The sequence below is a fragment of the Typopeltis vanoorti genome, chromosome 4 (genome assembly GCF_054136105.1).
Source record: "Typopeltis vanoorti isolate ZY-2024b chromosome 4, IOZ_Tvanoo_1.0, whole genome shotgun sequence".
Taxonomy (NCBI): domain Eukaryota; kingdom Metazoa; phylum Arthropoda; class Arachnida; order Uropygi; family Thelyphonidae; genus Typopeltis; species Typopeltis vanoorti.
Genome location: NC_143552.1, coordinates 19,151,608 through 19,167,205, shown reverse-complemented (window position 1 = coordinate 19,167,205; position 15,598 = coordinate 19,151,608). Strand labels below are relative to the sequence as shown.

Here is a 15,598-nt window from a genome sequence, read left to right as displayed (position 1 = left end):
GTCCAAGTGTTGTCTGATCAGAGACTTATACAACGGAATGATGACGCTCTTATCTCTGCAGGTCAGTGTCCTTCTCATAATTGCAGCAATCCTCTGTGTTACCTTCACCACCTTTGTAATATGTCCCCTAAACTTCAGGTTTCTATCAATCATCAACCCCAGATCTCTTGTCTCCCCTACTTCCTCCGGTATACTTTCTTAATAACTAACCTCAGCCCTTGTTTGAAGTACTGATTAGGCTACCACTAATCTCTATCATTAAAGTTAATAAGAATTTGATCTCTGGCCATCTGAAATAGGACTTGTTTCTCTGTATGTATATATAATGTGTGCATACTCCAGATGATGATGACTTTAATATGAAAGCTGAAATGTCTAGAAATTAAAATTATACAGTATTACTCTTAACACAGTAGTAGTTTCCATAATGGTGAGGGATCATATATAGTGTTGGGCAAATGAGAGTAATGTTATCTATGAGAGTCAACATGGATTTTGTTAAGGAGCACTCTTGCTTTAGTAATATGATTGCCTTTTATAATAAAAGACAGGAGCAGTTGATGAGTGAAAGTCATATTCTGTCATTTTATTGGATTTTTCCAAAGTCATTTGACAGGGTACCACATGATAAGCTGATATGTAAGTTGCAGCACATGGTTTTAGATTACAGTTTAGTGAACTGGATTTGGGATTGGCTATCTGATAGGTATCAGAGAGTTGTGTATGGTGGGACAATATCAAGGAGGCAGAAGGTTACAAGTGAGGTCCCACAGGGCTCAGTACTGAGACATGTATTGTTTAACCTTTATATTAATGACATTGTCAGTAGATTGTAGGGGGGGATATTCAGTTGCTTGCAGATGATGTGAAGCTAGGATGGGTTATTAGTAATAGTGCAGGTGTGGCAGCCCTGCAAGAAGATTTGAATAAACTGGACAGATGGGCAAATGAATGGGGGATCAGTTTAATGCAGCAAAATGTAACGTCTTGAAGTTTGGGATACATGATGGGAGGTTGCATATTCCGTTGGAGGAGCTATACTGGAGGAATTAGGGGAGGCAAGAGATCTGGGGGTGATGATTGATAGAAACCTGAAATTCAGGGAACATATTGCAAAGGTGGTGAAGGTAACCCAGAAGATTGCTGCAATACTGAGAAGGATGCTGACTTCCAGAGATAAGAGTTGTCATTCCATTGTATAAAGTCCTAATCAGATACACCACTTGGACTGTGTTTTCAAATTTATTCCAGGATTTGAAGGGGATAAATTAACTGTGGAAGGGCCACAGAGGTGGATAACAAAGATGGTTTTAGAACTGTACAATGTAAGTTATGAGGACAGGCTGAGAGAATTTGGAATGCAGAGTTTGGTAGATAGAAGAAGGAGAGGTGTTATGATTGAGACTTTTAAACAGTTAAGAGGCAGTTACAGGGTTGACACTGGGGAGTTCTTTTGCTTCGTGGAACAGGGAGGAAGGAGCAAGGACAAGCGGCCATCTATGGAAGTTATGAAGGGAAGCTATGGGCAAGAGAGTGAGGAGTGGTTTCTTTGCACGGAGGGTGGTTGAACCATGGAATGCATTGCCTGATAGAGGTAAATGCATGAACAATGAGTTTGAGTGGTATAATAGACTTAGTTTTCTAGGAAGAGCCTCCTACTATGAGTCTTTTGACTCCATGGAGACCCGAATAATAATAATTTTAACACAATGAATGTAAAACTGAAGTTCGTTTTTAGATAACACTGTATGACTAAAATAAATGTAATATTAAATGCTTATAAATACTGTTTGGTGCTAATGGATTTTTTTAAAGGAATATATGTAAATTTATTAATTTGTGATACCACATAAGTTGTTGTTGGGAGGAAGTTTTTTCACTATTACAAAACAAGAATATAATTTCTTGTCAAGTATAATTCACCACATCCAGTGTAAATCGTCTTGCAAGTCCTGAATCATCTGTAGGTTCTAATCATGATTTGGAAATATGATAACAATTCCAAGAAACTGATAATTGCAAAGATATTTCTTTTCAACTCTTTGCTTGGCAAAGTTTTATGAAATTTTAATGAAAGAAGTAAAGTGAAATAAAATTTTGTTTTCAGAATGTGCTACGATTTTTTTAGCTCCAAAACTTGAATAAAATGTAAAAAATTATTATGGCTAGCTATCATTTAATGAAACCATTTCTTTTCTGAATAATATTCATTTTTCCCATTTTAGTTATAATTAAAACCAACTATGCTGAATTGATTTAATAAATAATACATTTATTCATGTTTCTCATTAATAGGAAGTTTTCTCATGCATGAAAAGAGGAGCTTGTGTGGTTCTTATTGATAACAGAAATAAAGGCAACTTCAATATTTTCAAGAAGGTGGCATCTGAAAATGGCATGATTTTTGTTATTTGTGAAGATTTAAAATTCAAGAACATATTCAATAAAAAAGGACACAAACTGTGCAGTGTTTCTCGTAAAAAATTTGGTATCTTGCCACTTCAGAATATTGTAGTTTCCACTCTTATCATTATTAAAGGTAGCATTTCACAACCTCAGATGCTTGACCAAACTATGCTTGCAAATGCACGTGCTGAAGCTGCTTCAGATACATCAAGTGGTAGTACTATTTTTGAAGAAAAAAGTTTGTCTTCTGTCCAAGATGAAGTTGTGTGTTTAATCAATAACCAAGAGAAGCGGTTCATGTCATGGGGAAATTGTATTTCTTATTTACAAATTTTGTGTGGTATCTGTCTACTGGGTACACTGATTTGGAATGCAAGAAAACAATAACTTAACCATCCACAGAAATCTTTACGTAAAGCAGATTTGTACACAGTTTCAGTCAAGAAATAAGTTTTTTCTATCCCTTTTGGTTTCAAGGTTAATAAACAGTGAACTACATTCCACTTAGAGCGTGTAGATAGAACATTTATGCACTAGTAAAAACTATATGGTGTTCATGTAGTTAAAGATTTTCTTTTCTGGACAAAATGAAGCAATTTTTGGGTAGACATTATCCAAAAGAAAAGTATTGTAAATGATATTTTGCCAATAATTGAACAACTTGTATAATAGTTAACTTCACATGTCCATTTTGTTACTTTATCTTTGAGGCAGAAGTGCAGATTTTTACATTTTTATCCTTTTATTCTGATAAAATGTTAAAATAAATTTCAATTATACATATTTATGATTACTTTAAATTTTATATTCATTGTATATATTGATTTTAATTGGAAATTTATTGTAATAATAATATTTATATTATTACTAAAGAGAAAAGGGATGAAAAAATTAAGAGATTATTTGAAGGGAGAGAAACAGTAGATGATGAAAAAAAAATTGAGAACCTTTGTTATAACAAAAACAAATTAAAATTCTTTTATCATTATGTCCTCGAGTAACTTTCAAAAATCAAATATATTTCAAATAGGTTAGAAATTATATACTCTCAGCTCTCATTATCAAATTCCAGACATGTATCTCAGGAGATGTACAAGATATCATGATAGTGTAACATGAAAAAGTTATATCATTAATAATTTTCTATCAACAATTTTCTTCCAAATTAATCTGTTATCTGTCAAGACTCCAATCTTATTTGATCATATATTTCTGTCTTCTAAGATACTTTTTACAGTATCAAGTCACATACATCTTGGTCTTCCCCTGAGTCTTTTTTCTACCATTCTGTTTAAGTAACCATAACTTGTGAGGTTAGCACAGTGTATTTTGCAGAAGTCTGCTAACACATTCTTGAATACTAACAATGTTGAGTTCTTTCTAATATTCTCATTTTTAATATGATATTCCAATTGATGCATCTGTTCAATCTCTAATCTATCTCAGAACTCTCATATTTGTGGTCTCTAGTCTTTGATGAAGAGTTTTATTTTTAACTCAGTTTTATACACTCTCTTGTATATAATAGTTTGATGCTTTGTCTAATTTCTCTCTTATTCCATATAATTTTATTCAGTTTACTTTCTACCACACCAGCTTTATTAATTCCTTTGTCACTTCTATATTTAATTTGCCATCTTCATAAAAATTGTGCCAAAATAGCTGAAACATTTTAATTCTATAGGTGTTCTCAATTTTAGATGCAGTTGATGTTTTCAGTGTCTCTGTCTATTTTCATTGTCTTTGATTTTAATGCTGATTTTCATCCCAAATTTATTACAGCAGTTATTCAATTTAGTCAGTGAATCCTGCAGGCTTGTATTGGATTTATTTAGATGTATAATGTCTGCATAAAGTAAAGAGCTAAGATGAACATCTCCGATTTTGATATCAGGTTTAATACCACTTTCCTTCATAATGTGATCTGTATAGATGATGAATAACAGTGGAACATAATGTATCCCCTTGTCTCACACCTGATTTAACATCAAATCATCTTCCTGCATTTCTTCCAATTCTAACTGCTGACTTTTAACTCAAATATAGACAAGTATTGCTTGCATTTATACCATATATCTGTAGTGTTTTGAAGAGCTTTTCTCAAAAAAAACTATAAAAGTAGTTTAAAAAACTAAACTACTTTTATAGTTTAACTATAAAGTACTTTTATAGTTATTGACAAAAAAAGTGCATATAGAGCATTTTGGGGGCACTGCTCGTACCATCAATGCTTCAACTCTCTGATCCTCTTTAATACTATTACTTTTTTATGATGTTGGTGCCCTAAAGCCATTGCACCCCTAGGCTGGTGCCTCTTGTGCCTAAGCCTAGAGCTGGCTCTGTTTTCAGTCTACTTTAGGATTTCAGATTTAGGATTTCAAGTAAAGCATCAAGCTGAATGATGAAATTCATCTACTGTTACTCATCCATCTATTTGTGAATGTTTTTGAATTAGCTAGGCTTGCTCTTATGTATGTATCCAGGCTTTCAAAACATAATCAGTAGACTGAATATACAAATATTCTTCAAGTAAAAATGAAAGCATATGCAAATAAGAACCAAACCTTGGAGATTCATTGAAAAACTCTGAAGTTAATATTGATTGATTCATAGAAGGTGTCATATGGTGAAGTCGATACAAGGATAGGCAAAATTCAAACTTCATGGTGGACTCAAGAGGTTAAAGAGGCAGTTCTGTGCAAGAAGAAAAGCATATTGAAAGTTTTCAGCAAATAAGTCAGCAGGTGCACAGAAAAGTGTAAGAAAGTATATTGAAAAGTTGCAAAATAAAAATCATAAGTATACTTCAGTAAAAATGTAAATTATAAATATGAAGGTGGATAAGGTTATTTAAGCAATTAACAAACACATAGAAATGTAGGAGAGAATACAGTAAAAGGAATCAGAGGTAGGGGACAGAAGTTGAAGTGTAAGCATCCCATAATGCAAAGCACATCTCCTTGTTGACATGTATAATACTATGCATTAAGGGAAGGATCTTATGGGATACTAAGGCAAGTGATGTGAAGTCAATACCACCTTTGCCATGAGTTGCTGCAGTCCTGAAATTACTTCAGGTGCAAACTTTGTTTGCTTACACTTGGATAAAGGATTAAACCAAATATATAATTCGTAACATAACCAAGTGGAAAACAACGTCCATCAACTATCTCTAATCCAGAGAATTTTAATAATAAGGGGTGACACCTTTTGGCAACTCGTATATGGAAATATGACTTCTGCATTACTCTTCCACCTTGGTATCACTGAATTTTGAAGATGGCGGTATCGATCGAGTTTGGATTTTGATAGTTGATATAAACTGTGATTTAAGAAATTTTGACTATTTACTACTAGTTAATTTACTAGTAGTAAATAGTTTTACTACTGTAATCAATTGGTTTATTTTTCAAAGAGGTCTTTTATATTCACCAAAGAATCAGATACGTAGGTAAGTCAACAAATTTCAAAACAAGGGCGATATGCTAGGCCTACTGCCATTAGTATCAGCATTGCTTCATTCACTTCATTAGAAACTGTATACTTATTACTGTGGAAAGGGAAAGACATGTCCTGCTCTACAGAACAAGGCTTAGGTCTAACCATGGATGCACCATACGAAGTACTTCATTTTAAACAGCTACTGGCAATATTTAAACACGTAGGCAATCTGCTTCACACAAAATGGCTAGGAAAAGTTGTAGAAAGTTTATTTTTCACTTGGTTAGACTATAATAAATTTTGTTTAATCCTTTATCCAAGTGTGAGCAAACAAAGTTTGCACCTGAAATTATCTTCAGGACTGAATATGGTGTTGTACTACCTTACTTGGGTAGGTAGTATAACACCAGGCAACTCGTAGCAAAGGTGGAGCAAGCTACCAACACTCCTATCCCAGTATCTCTCCCATCATGCAAAACACATCTCCTTGCGGATATGTAAAATGTTATTCATTAAGGGATTGGCCACTACCCAGACTAGTTTTGACCTTTATTGAGGTCTCTTCAGTGGGAGCCAGGCCCATAGTGGAGATACTAGGCAGAAGCAATAGTGAGGTTATCCTTACCTATAGGAGTTGCCAACTGTGGGCCTGGCTCCCACTGAAGAGACCTCAATAAAAGTCGAAACTAGTCTGGGTAGTGGCCAATCCCTTAATGCATAACATTATACATATTTGCAAGGAGATGTGTTTTGCATTATGGGAGAGATACTGGGATAGGAGTGTGGTAGCTTGCTCCACCTTTGCTACGAGTTGCCTGGTGTTGTACTACCTACCCTGGTAAGGTAGTACAACACCATATTCCATCCTGAAGATAATTTCAGGCACAAACTTTGTTTGCTCACACTTGGATAGAGGATTAAACTAAATTTATTAAAGGAAAAGTTGTAGTTCATGAAATAAAAGAAGTTGATACAGATGACTCTCAACTCTTAGAACTTCTTCTAGACAGTGCCAGTGAAATAGCAACAACTGCTGAGAATAATCCCCCTTACAGACCACACCGATTATCAGGAGGTTCGCGCTCACAAAACTGCAGCCTTTGAACCACCCAATGTGGATGGAATGGAAGAAGATGGCCCAGTCCTGAACTCTCCTACCTCCTCAAAGGAAAAGATACCCCCCCCCCCCCGATTATTCTGCATGAAAAGAATAAACGGATGTTGCTAAGAACTACGATGTACAATTTACAGATCTCATACAGCCAAGTGAAGAATGTCACAGACGGTATTAAAATCCAACCCAGGACAGTGATGGATTATTGACGGTTAACCTCTGAATTGAATACCAGAGGTATTCAGTACCACACTTTTTCACTAGGACCAGAAAAGAACCTCAAGGTAGTGATTAGAGGTGTATCTGAAGATGTTTCCACAGAAGAAATCACTGCAGATCTACACCAGCAAGATTTAGCACCCGTAAAGGTCAGCAGAATGACGAGGAGAGACAGGACTCCAATGCCACTGGTATTAGTAGAGATCAGTCAAACCTACAACACATATATTATCTGACGTCCATCTGTGGACTGAAAATTACTATAGAACCATTAAGGAAAAGGGCTTCAACGGGGCAATGCCACAGATGTCAGAAGTTTGGTCATGCCCAGAAAATGTGCAAGGCTGAATTTAAATGCTTAAAATGTGAGGGTCAGCCACCCAACCAATATATGCTCTAAGCCAAAATCCACCCCAGCTAAATATGCGGTGGTGGTCCTCACACTGCCAACTACAGAGGATGTGCGCACAATCCAAGCAATGGAAAATCAGAAAGAACATACTCTTCCTCTCTTAGCACACATAGGCCAGAGACTACTTCACGGCCTCCTAAAGATCAACATAAAAGGTCAGAGGTCCCTAAAAGAACAACTCAGCAACAACAGTCTAGGACATATGCGGATGTAACTTGCCCTAAACAGACAACCCTGGAACAGCCAACATCACATCCAAATCTGACAGCTATCATTACTTCTTCCTTGGCAAATATGCTGTTGGATTTTAGCAGATCCCACCCCTCACCATGCTCTACAAATAGATTTCTAAAGGATGCACAAGTCATTATCTCAGCGTTCACTCACTCACAGAAATAAAATAAAATCAGATTCTTTACAGATCATAGCATGGAATGCGAACGGATTAAGAGGTAGAATCCGGGAGTTTGCCCAAAGGCATCAGCCGGATATACTCTTGATAAGTGAAACCCATCTGCAACCATCAGATAATCCCAAAATAAATGGATACCAGTTGTACAGAACAGACAGATTATCCTGCAGAGGAGGCAGCACTGCTATTTACATTAAAAATTACATCAATTATCACTTTATAAATATTCCATCCACAATTAATCTTGAGATTACAGGCATCGAAATTCCCACGTGCACAGTGGGCAAACTGAAGATTTTCGCAGCATATAATCCTCTGCAAAAACATTACTGTTTTCAGATCTGAACACTGTACTGGTCAACAGGGAGCCTGTCATCATGACTGGCGACTTAAATGCCAAGCATCCTATCTGGAATAGCCATTCCACAAATACAAATGGTCACATCCTCGCTAACTACTCTGGATCCAACAATGTGGTTGTGGCAGGCTCCACAGCACCTACCTATCACAGCACATATGGTCGGGCTGATGTACTAGACATAATTATCTACAGAATGTAAGACTCCAGTACAGTGTAGTGACACTAAATGATCTTTCATCTGACCACAATCCCATTCTATTAAAGCTTGGAAACCAGGATAACCTGTCTTCCCCCCCCCCCCCCCCATATATACCTTGGGATAATGTATCCCAAAATATATCGGTCCTGTGCCATTGATTAAATCCACAGAGGAAATTGCAACAGCTATAAAGGATCTAACTAAACAAATCAACACTGCTGTTGCAGCGGTAACTATTTCCAGAACTACCCCCAGATCAAACCACTTGCCAGAAGACATTATGAACTTGATCAGAGAAAAGAACAGAGCAAGAAAAAGATATCACAACACGTGAGCACCTCAAGATAAAAGAATCTTGAACAGATTTAACTCTGCAGTTAGAGATGCCCTCACAGCGCACAGAAATCAAATTTGGGAAGGAAAATTGAATTCTATCTCTCCTGACAATCACTCCATATGGAATCTTATCAAAAACATCAAGAATAAAAACAAACCTCTTCCTCCTCTCCAAACGGATACTGGCCTTATCCATACCGATGCAGACAAAGCAGGGGCAATAGTAACATCTCCAGAAAAGCAATGCAAACCTTCATATGACCATCTCGACTTCAATCACATATACAAAGTCCATCAACATGTCATATCTTCGCTCAAACTTTCTGTCACATGCCCTAGTCAAATTGCACCCACATCACCTGTAGAATTATATGACATAATCAAAAAGCTTAAAAACAAAAAAGGCTCCTGGACCTGATGGAATCACAAACAGGGTGATAAAACTACTACCCCACATAGTTATTGTGCATCTGACTAACATTATAAACTCCATCTTACACTACAAATATTTTCCTTCCCACTGGAAACTAGCAGATTAATACCAATCCATGAACCTGGAAAAGACCCATGATCACTTCAAAACTACAGACCAATTAGCCTCATCTGCAACCTAGTCAAAATTGCCGAGAAAGTCATTCTCACTAGACTCCAAGAACTAGTGCGCAAACTAAATATTCTTCCTGAGGAGCAATTTGGATTCCGACAAATTCATGTACTACACAACAAGTATACAGATTAGTAGAATATGTCACCATGGGATTTAACTGGTGTCAATGCACTGGGGCTGTTTTCCTTGACATAGCCAGTGCATTCGACAAAGTCTGGCACTATGGCTTGCTGTATAAAATGATAACATCTGGAATACCATTGGAAGTGGTTCATCTGATCAGATCATACCTCTATGATAGGTGCATGCAAGTTAAGTTAAATGGCACACTCTCCATACAAAAATGCATCTTGTCTGGTGTCCCACAAGGATCACTACTGGCACCGACTCTTTTCTCCATTTATTTATATGTGTGATATTCCGAACAACCCACTGTCATCTTTCAAAGCCCTATACAGTGATATTAACCAGATCTTTAAAACTGCACTTAGCAATCAAAAAACTGCAGGAAAATCTACTGATAATTGAACAATATTTCACCAAATGGCGACTCAAAATAAATCCTCAGAAAAGCTTAGCCGTACTGTTCTCCAGAAGATCAATGCTTCCTATTGAAGATGTTCTTCTGTTTAACACAGAAATACCTTGGCAGTCTGAGATCAAATATCTTGGCATATTGATGGACAGAAAATTGACTTTCAGCTCCCATATCAAGTCTCAAATGTCTAAAGATATCAAAAATCATTGCACAGCTCTATCCTCTAATAAACAGAAACAGATCAATCTACTTATATATAAATTGATGATTCGTCCTATACTCATCTACGCTTCTCCGGCTTGGAGTCATACTGTATACTAATATCCTCAAACTACAACGTGTGCAGAATAAATGTCTCATAATAATCCTGAATGCACCATGGTTCGTACACACTGTGCAACTTCACCGGGACACAGAAGTCCCCTATATTTATACCTTCATGCAAACTATAGCAGCTAAGTTCTTTTCAATAGCATCTGTGCATCCTAATAATCTAATTTAACTAGCTGCAAATTACGACGCAACAGATTACACCAAATACAAAAGACCAAAAGCTATTTTAAACTGCAACCACAATGATTAATCCTCACGGCGAGCAACAGGCTCATTAATATTCTCCCTCTCACAGTTTTCCTCATCAGATAGCAGAGAATATTAAAAGCATCTGCTTAACCCTTTAAGCCAATAAAGTTGAAAGTTGAAACCTTGGTATCACCACCTCTGGGTCTGGCTCCCACTGATGAGACCTCAATAAAGGTCAAAACCGGTCTGGGTAGTGACCCTTCCCTTAATGCATAGCATTATACATGTCTGCAAGATGTGCTCTGCATTATGGAATACTAAGGCAAGTTATACAAAGTCATACAACCTTTGCCCCAGTCCTGAAATTACAGCAGGTGCAAACGTTGCTTACACTTGGATAAAGGATTAAGCCAAATATATATATAATTTGAAGGATTAAGCAGTGGTAGAAGATATTCAAGAGCAATACAATGTAAGAGTACATATCAACACTTGTGGTTGATGTAGCAAAAAAAAAGCAGCTGACTAGAGTAAATGATATTCAACCAGAAATGCTCGAATATGTATATTTAAGAGTTTTATAATGATTACACTAATAATTAAGATCTGATCAGGTGATTGAATTCTGGATGACTGGAATAGAGCTCTCATTGTAATGAGAGTTTTAGTATTTAATACCCACCTAGGAATTGTATGCTAATTTCTTCATCCCAGGAATTCCTGAGATGTGATTTCAGTGAAATGGTACTTTATTAAGGGAAAACAGCATTTTTTAAAAATATTTTTTGACAATAAGATGCACTTTTGGACATAGGAGGACCATTTATACATTGTAGTACTTGAATTATATTCACCATAATTGGTGGCTATTTGTTATTTATTAAACAAAATTGTTATCATGCTTATGGAAGTTTTTTCACTTGGCTATGTTACTAATTATATAATGGAGTTTATCCTTTATCTAAGTGTTAGCAAACAAAGTTTGCACCTGAAGTACTTTAAGGACTGGAGCAACTCATAGTAAAGGTGGTATAAGTTCTCATCACTTGCCTTAGTATCTCCCATAATGCAAACCACATCTCCTTGTAGACATGTATAATGTTATGCATTAAGGGAAGGGCCACTACCCAGACCAGTTTTGACTCTTGTTGATGTTCAAGTACAGGTCAAACTCCAAAAACTCAGCATTGTTCCCCCCAGTAACAGGCTCACCCTGCCACTGAGAAGAACCGGTTGGCTGTACACTGTGGCAGGCTCACCCCACCACCGAGCAGAGTTGCTCATTTCTCGAGGGGTAACAGCAACAGCCGTGCCTCAGTTAACTTCACCAGCTATAGCATTGCCTTGGCTGTTGCTGGGTGACAGCAACAGCCAAGCCTCAGTTAAATCTTCATGGGCTACAGCATTGCCATTCATCACCACTACCCACACCGGTTTTGAACCTTATTGAGGTCTCATCAGTGGGAGCCAGACCCACAGCTGTTGATACTAACGTGAAAGTAATGGAGAAGTCATATTTACCTATACGAGTTGTCAAAGGGTGTCACACTCTATTATTAAAGTTCTCTGGATTAGAGATAAGTTTATGGACGTTTTTTCACTTGGCTATGCTACTAATTATATATATTGGGTTTTATCCTTTATCCTAGTGTTAACAAACAAAGTTTGCCCCTGAAGTACTTTGAGGACTGGGGCAACTCATGATAAAGGTGGTATAAGTTCTCATCACTTGCTTTAGTATCTCCCAGGATGCAAAGGACATCTCCTTGTAGACATATATAATGCTATGCATTAAGGGAAGGGCCACTACCCAGACTGATTTCCCTGTATTAAGTGCGGGGTTAAGTCTGCAAAAAGTCATGAGATCACCCCAGAATGAGCAACCCAAAGGATCAAATCTCAGTGTTGTTCTCCTCAGTAACAGGCTCACCCTGTCACTGAGAAGAACTCTCAGCATTTGGCTTTACCCAGTGGCAAGCTCACCCCACCACCGAGCAGAACCGCTCATATTTCATCTGAGGGGTAACAGCAACAGCCATGCCTCAGTTAACTTCATGGACTACAGCATTACTCCTCTACTTGGGTAACAGCAACAGCTTAGCCTCAGTTGGAACTTCATTGGCTACACATTGCCGTCCATCACCCAAGCTTCCCACCGGTTTCGACCTTTAGGAATCTCATCAGTGGCAGCCAGACCCAGAGGTGATGATACCAAGGTGAAAATAATGGAGAAGTCATATTAAAATTCTCTGGATTAGAGAAGTTTATGGGAGTTTTTTCCCTTGGGTATGCTGCTAATTATATCTTGGGTTTTATCCTTAAGTTTTTTAAATTAAATAGAAATTAAGTAAAAAATCCTATTTTTTAAATAGGATTTTAAATTGGGTTTTATCCTATACTAAGGCAAGTGATGAGAACTTATGCCACCTTTACCACAAATTGCCCCAGTCCTGAAAGTACTTCAGGTGCAAACTTTGTTTACTGACACTTGGATAAAGGATAAATCCCAATATATAATTAGTAGCATAGCCAAGTGAAAACACTTCCATAAACTTATCTCTAATCCAGAGAATTTTAATAATAGGATGTGACACCCTTTGGCAACTCATATAGGTAAATAGTGACTTCTCCATTACTTTCACCTTAGTATCAGGTCTGGTGCTTTTGTGCAGAAGTGGTTACTTTCCCTGAGATGTGAGAGGCTCTGCTTGGGGGTAGGTTTTTGCCTGTCTCTGAGTGGAGCCACCACTGATTATGGCTTTGCTTGGTGGTGGGGTGAGCCTGTCACTGAGTGGAGCTACTGCTGAGTTGAACGGCCCTTCATTCACTCATAGGGAGTGGTCTGGGGACCACCTAATTTTTAAAAAGGTCTTTACTTAAACAGCTCAATAAAGGTCGAAACCTGTCTGGGTAGGGGGAAACAAGAGATCTGAGGGTGATGATTGATAGAAAACTGAAATTCAGGGAGAATATTGCAAAGGTGGTGAGGGCAACTCAGAGGATTGCTGCAATATTTCTCAGTATTGCAGCAATCCTCTGACCTGCAGAGATAAAAGAGCTATCATTCTGTTGTATAAGGCCCTGATCAGACCACACTTAGACTATTGTTCTCAGATTTGGTCCCCAGGATTTGAAGGGGATAAATTGACCATGGAAAGGGTACTGAGGTGGATAACAAAGATGGTTTCAGGACTGTACATTATGAGTTATGAGGATCGACTGAGGGAATGTGGACTGCAGAGTTTGGTGATAGAAGAAGGAGAGGTGATGTGATTGAGACTTTAAACTGTTGAGAGGCAGTTACAGAGTAGACATTGGCGAGTTCTTTCACTTGGTGGGACTGTGGGAAGGAGCGATGATAAGGGGCCATCCCTGGAAGTTATGAAAGGAGACTGTGCACAAGAGGATGAGGAGCAGTTTCTTTGCGTGGAGGGTAGTTGAACCTTGGAATGCATTGCCTGAGAGAGTGGTTGCAGTGGGGATGGTTAATGGGTTGAAGGAGTGGTATGATAGACTTTGTATTTCCTAAAAACGACCTCCCACAATGAGTCTTTTGACTCCATGGAAGCCTGGATAATAGTAATATACAAAAGATTTTCCATTATTCTGTTGAGAAGAAAGAACTAGTGTGCAGGATCAGATTTCAAATTTAGGTATGTGGTTAGCAAAGAAAGTGGAATAAATTCTTCTCAATAATATAATTGAGTAAGAGTTAGATGGATGAGTAATATCATTAAGCATGAGCTACAGAAGAAAAAAAATGCTGCAAAGGGTATATAAAGAGAAAGGTGACCAGCAAACTCATGAACAGTACAAGGCTCAGGCAAGAAAGATGACCAGCATGGCAAAATCAGATTTTGAGAAGAATCTAGCTGGGCAGACTAAAATAAGTCCCAGAGAGTTCTTATGTTATGTGGCAAGTAAGAGGAAGAATGATTTTGGAAGATAAACCTTAATGAGTGATGATGGTCAGGAGACAAAAGCAGATAAAATAGTTTAGTTACTGACTGACCACTCTGCGAGGATATATCATCCTAGTGAGGTTAGTGGCTTAATCTATGTGGCAGCTATTAATGGGGGAACAGACGTGGATGAATTGGAGATTTTCAGGATATTGCAGAATCTCAATGTAAATACAGCTGTGGGATTAGATGGGACATCAGCTAGGGTTTTGCAAAAATGTGCAAGGGAACTGGCAATGCCTTTGACTAAGCTCTTTAATTTAAGTCTCAGCTCGGTAGAGTTCCAAGTGAGTGTAAAGAAGGCAAAATAATTCCTTTCCATAAGATGTTTTAAGACTGCAGTAGCAAATTATAGACCAATCAGTATCTCAGGCGTAGTGGTGAAAGTACTAGAAAAATTGGTAAAAAAAGAATTTAATCCTTTAACTGCTGAGATACTAAATGATCAGTATGACCCTCCTTGCTGAGTTATTTTCACAAATAATGAAATATTTTATATTTTATAATTATATAAGATCATGAAAAAATGTGTGTGAAATTTCTTTATCTACAGGATGGCCATAAATTCACTTTCCCTCTTTGGAGGTATCTACATTTTATATTGAGACTTTCGAAGGCATGGGGAGATGATGATTTCCGCGAAAAAAAAAAAAAAAAAAAAGATTTAGTACCAATAGTCGCCGATAGGGGAAATATCGAGTTAACTCGATTGTAGCAAGGTCGCAATTTTTTCCGCTCTCGATTTAACTCGCCCGTAGCAGTTAAAGAGTTAAGAATGGGTAGATAAAAATGTGATACTGTACGAGAGTCAACATGACTTTGTTAGGGGTCAGTCATGCTTTAGCAATTTACTGACTTTTTATAATAGAGTAACAACAGAGTTGGATAATGGAAGTGGCTACACAATGATTTTGCAATCGCATTTGACAGAATACCACATGGAACACTGTTACCAAATTAGAACAAATGGAAATGGGTATGACATTGGTTAAATGGATAAGAGGGTGGCTGCTGCACAGATGGACAGATATCAAAAAGTGGTATATGGAGGGGAAGAATCGAGGCAAAA

General features: G+C 37.4%; 1 protein-coding gene across 1 annotated transcript in view; it reads left to right on the top strand.

Moving 5' to 3' along the window:
* LOC150107145 (uncharacterized) overlaps nucleotides 1–3,110 on the top strand; it is a 36,460-nt gene extending 33,350 nt beyond the window's left edge. Inside the window, exon 2 of the mRNA XM_090391027.1 lies at nucleotides 2,296–3,110. Within this exon, the coding sequence (XP_090247153.1) occupies nucleotides 2,296–2,793 (498 nt within the window). The 3' untranslated portion in view covers nucleotides 2,794–3,110. The remainder of the gene's footprint in view (nucleotides 1–2,295) is intronic.
* The last annotated feature ends 12,488 nt before the right edge of the window (nucleotides 3,111–15,598 follow it).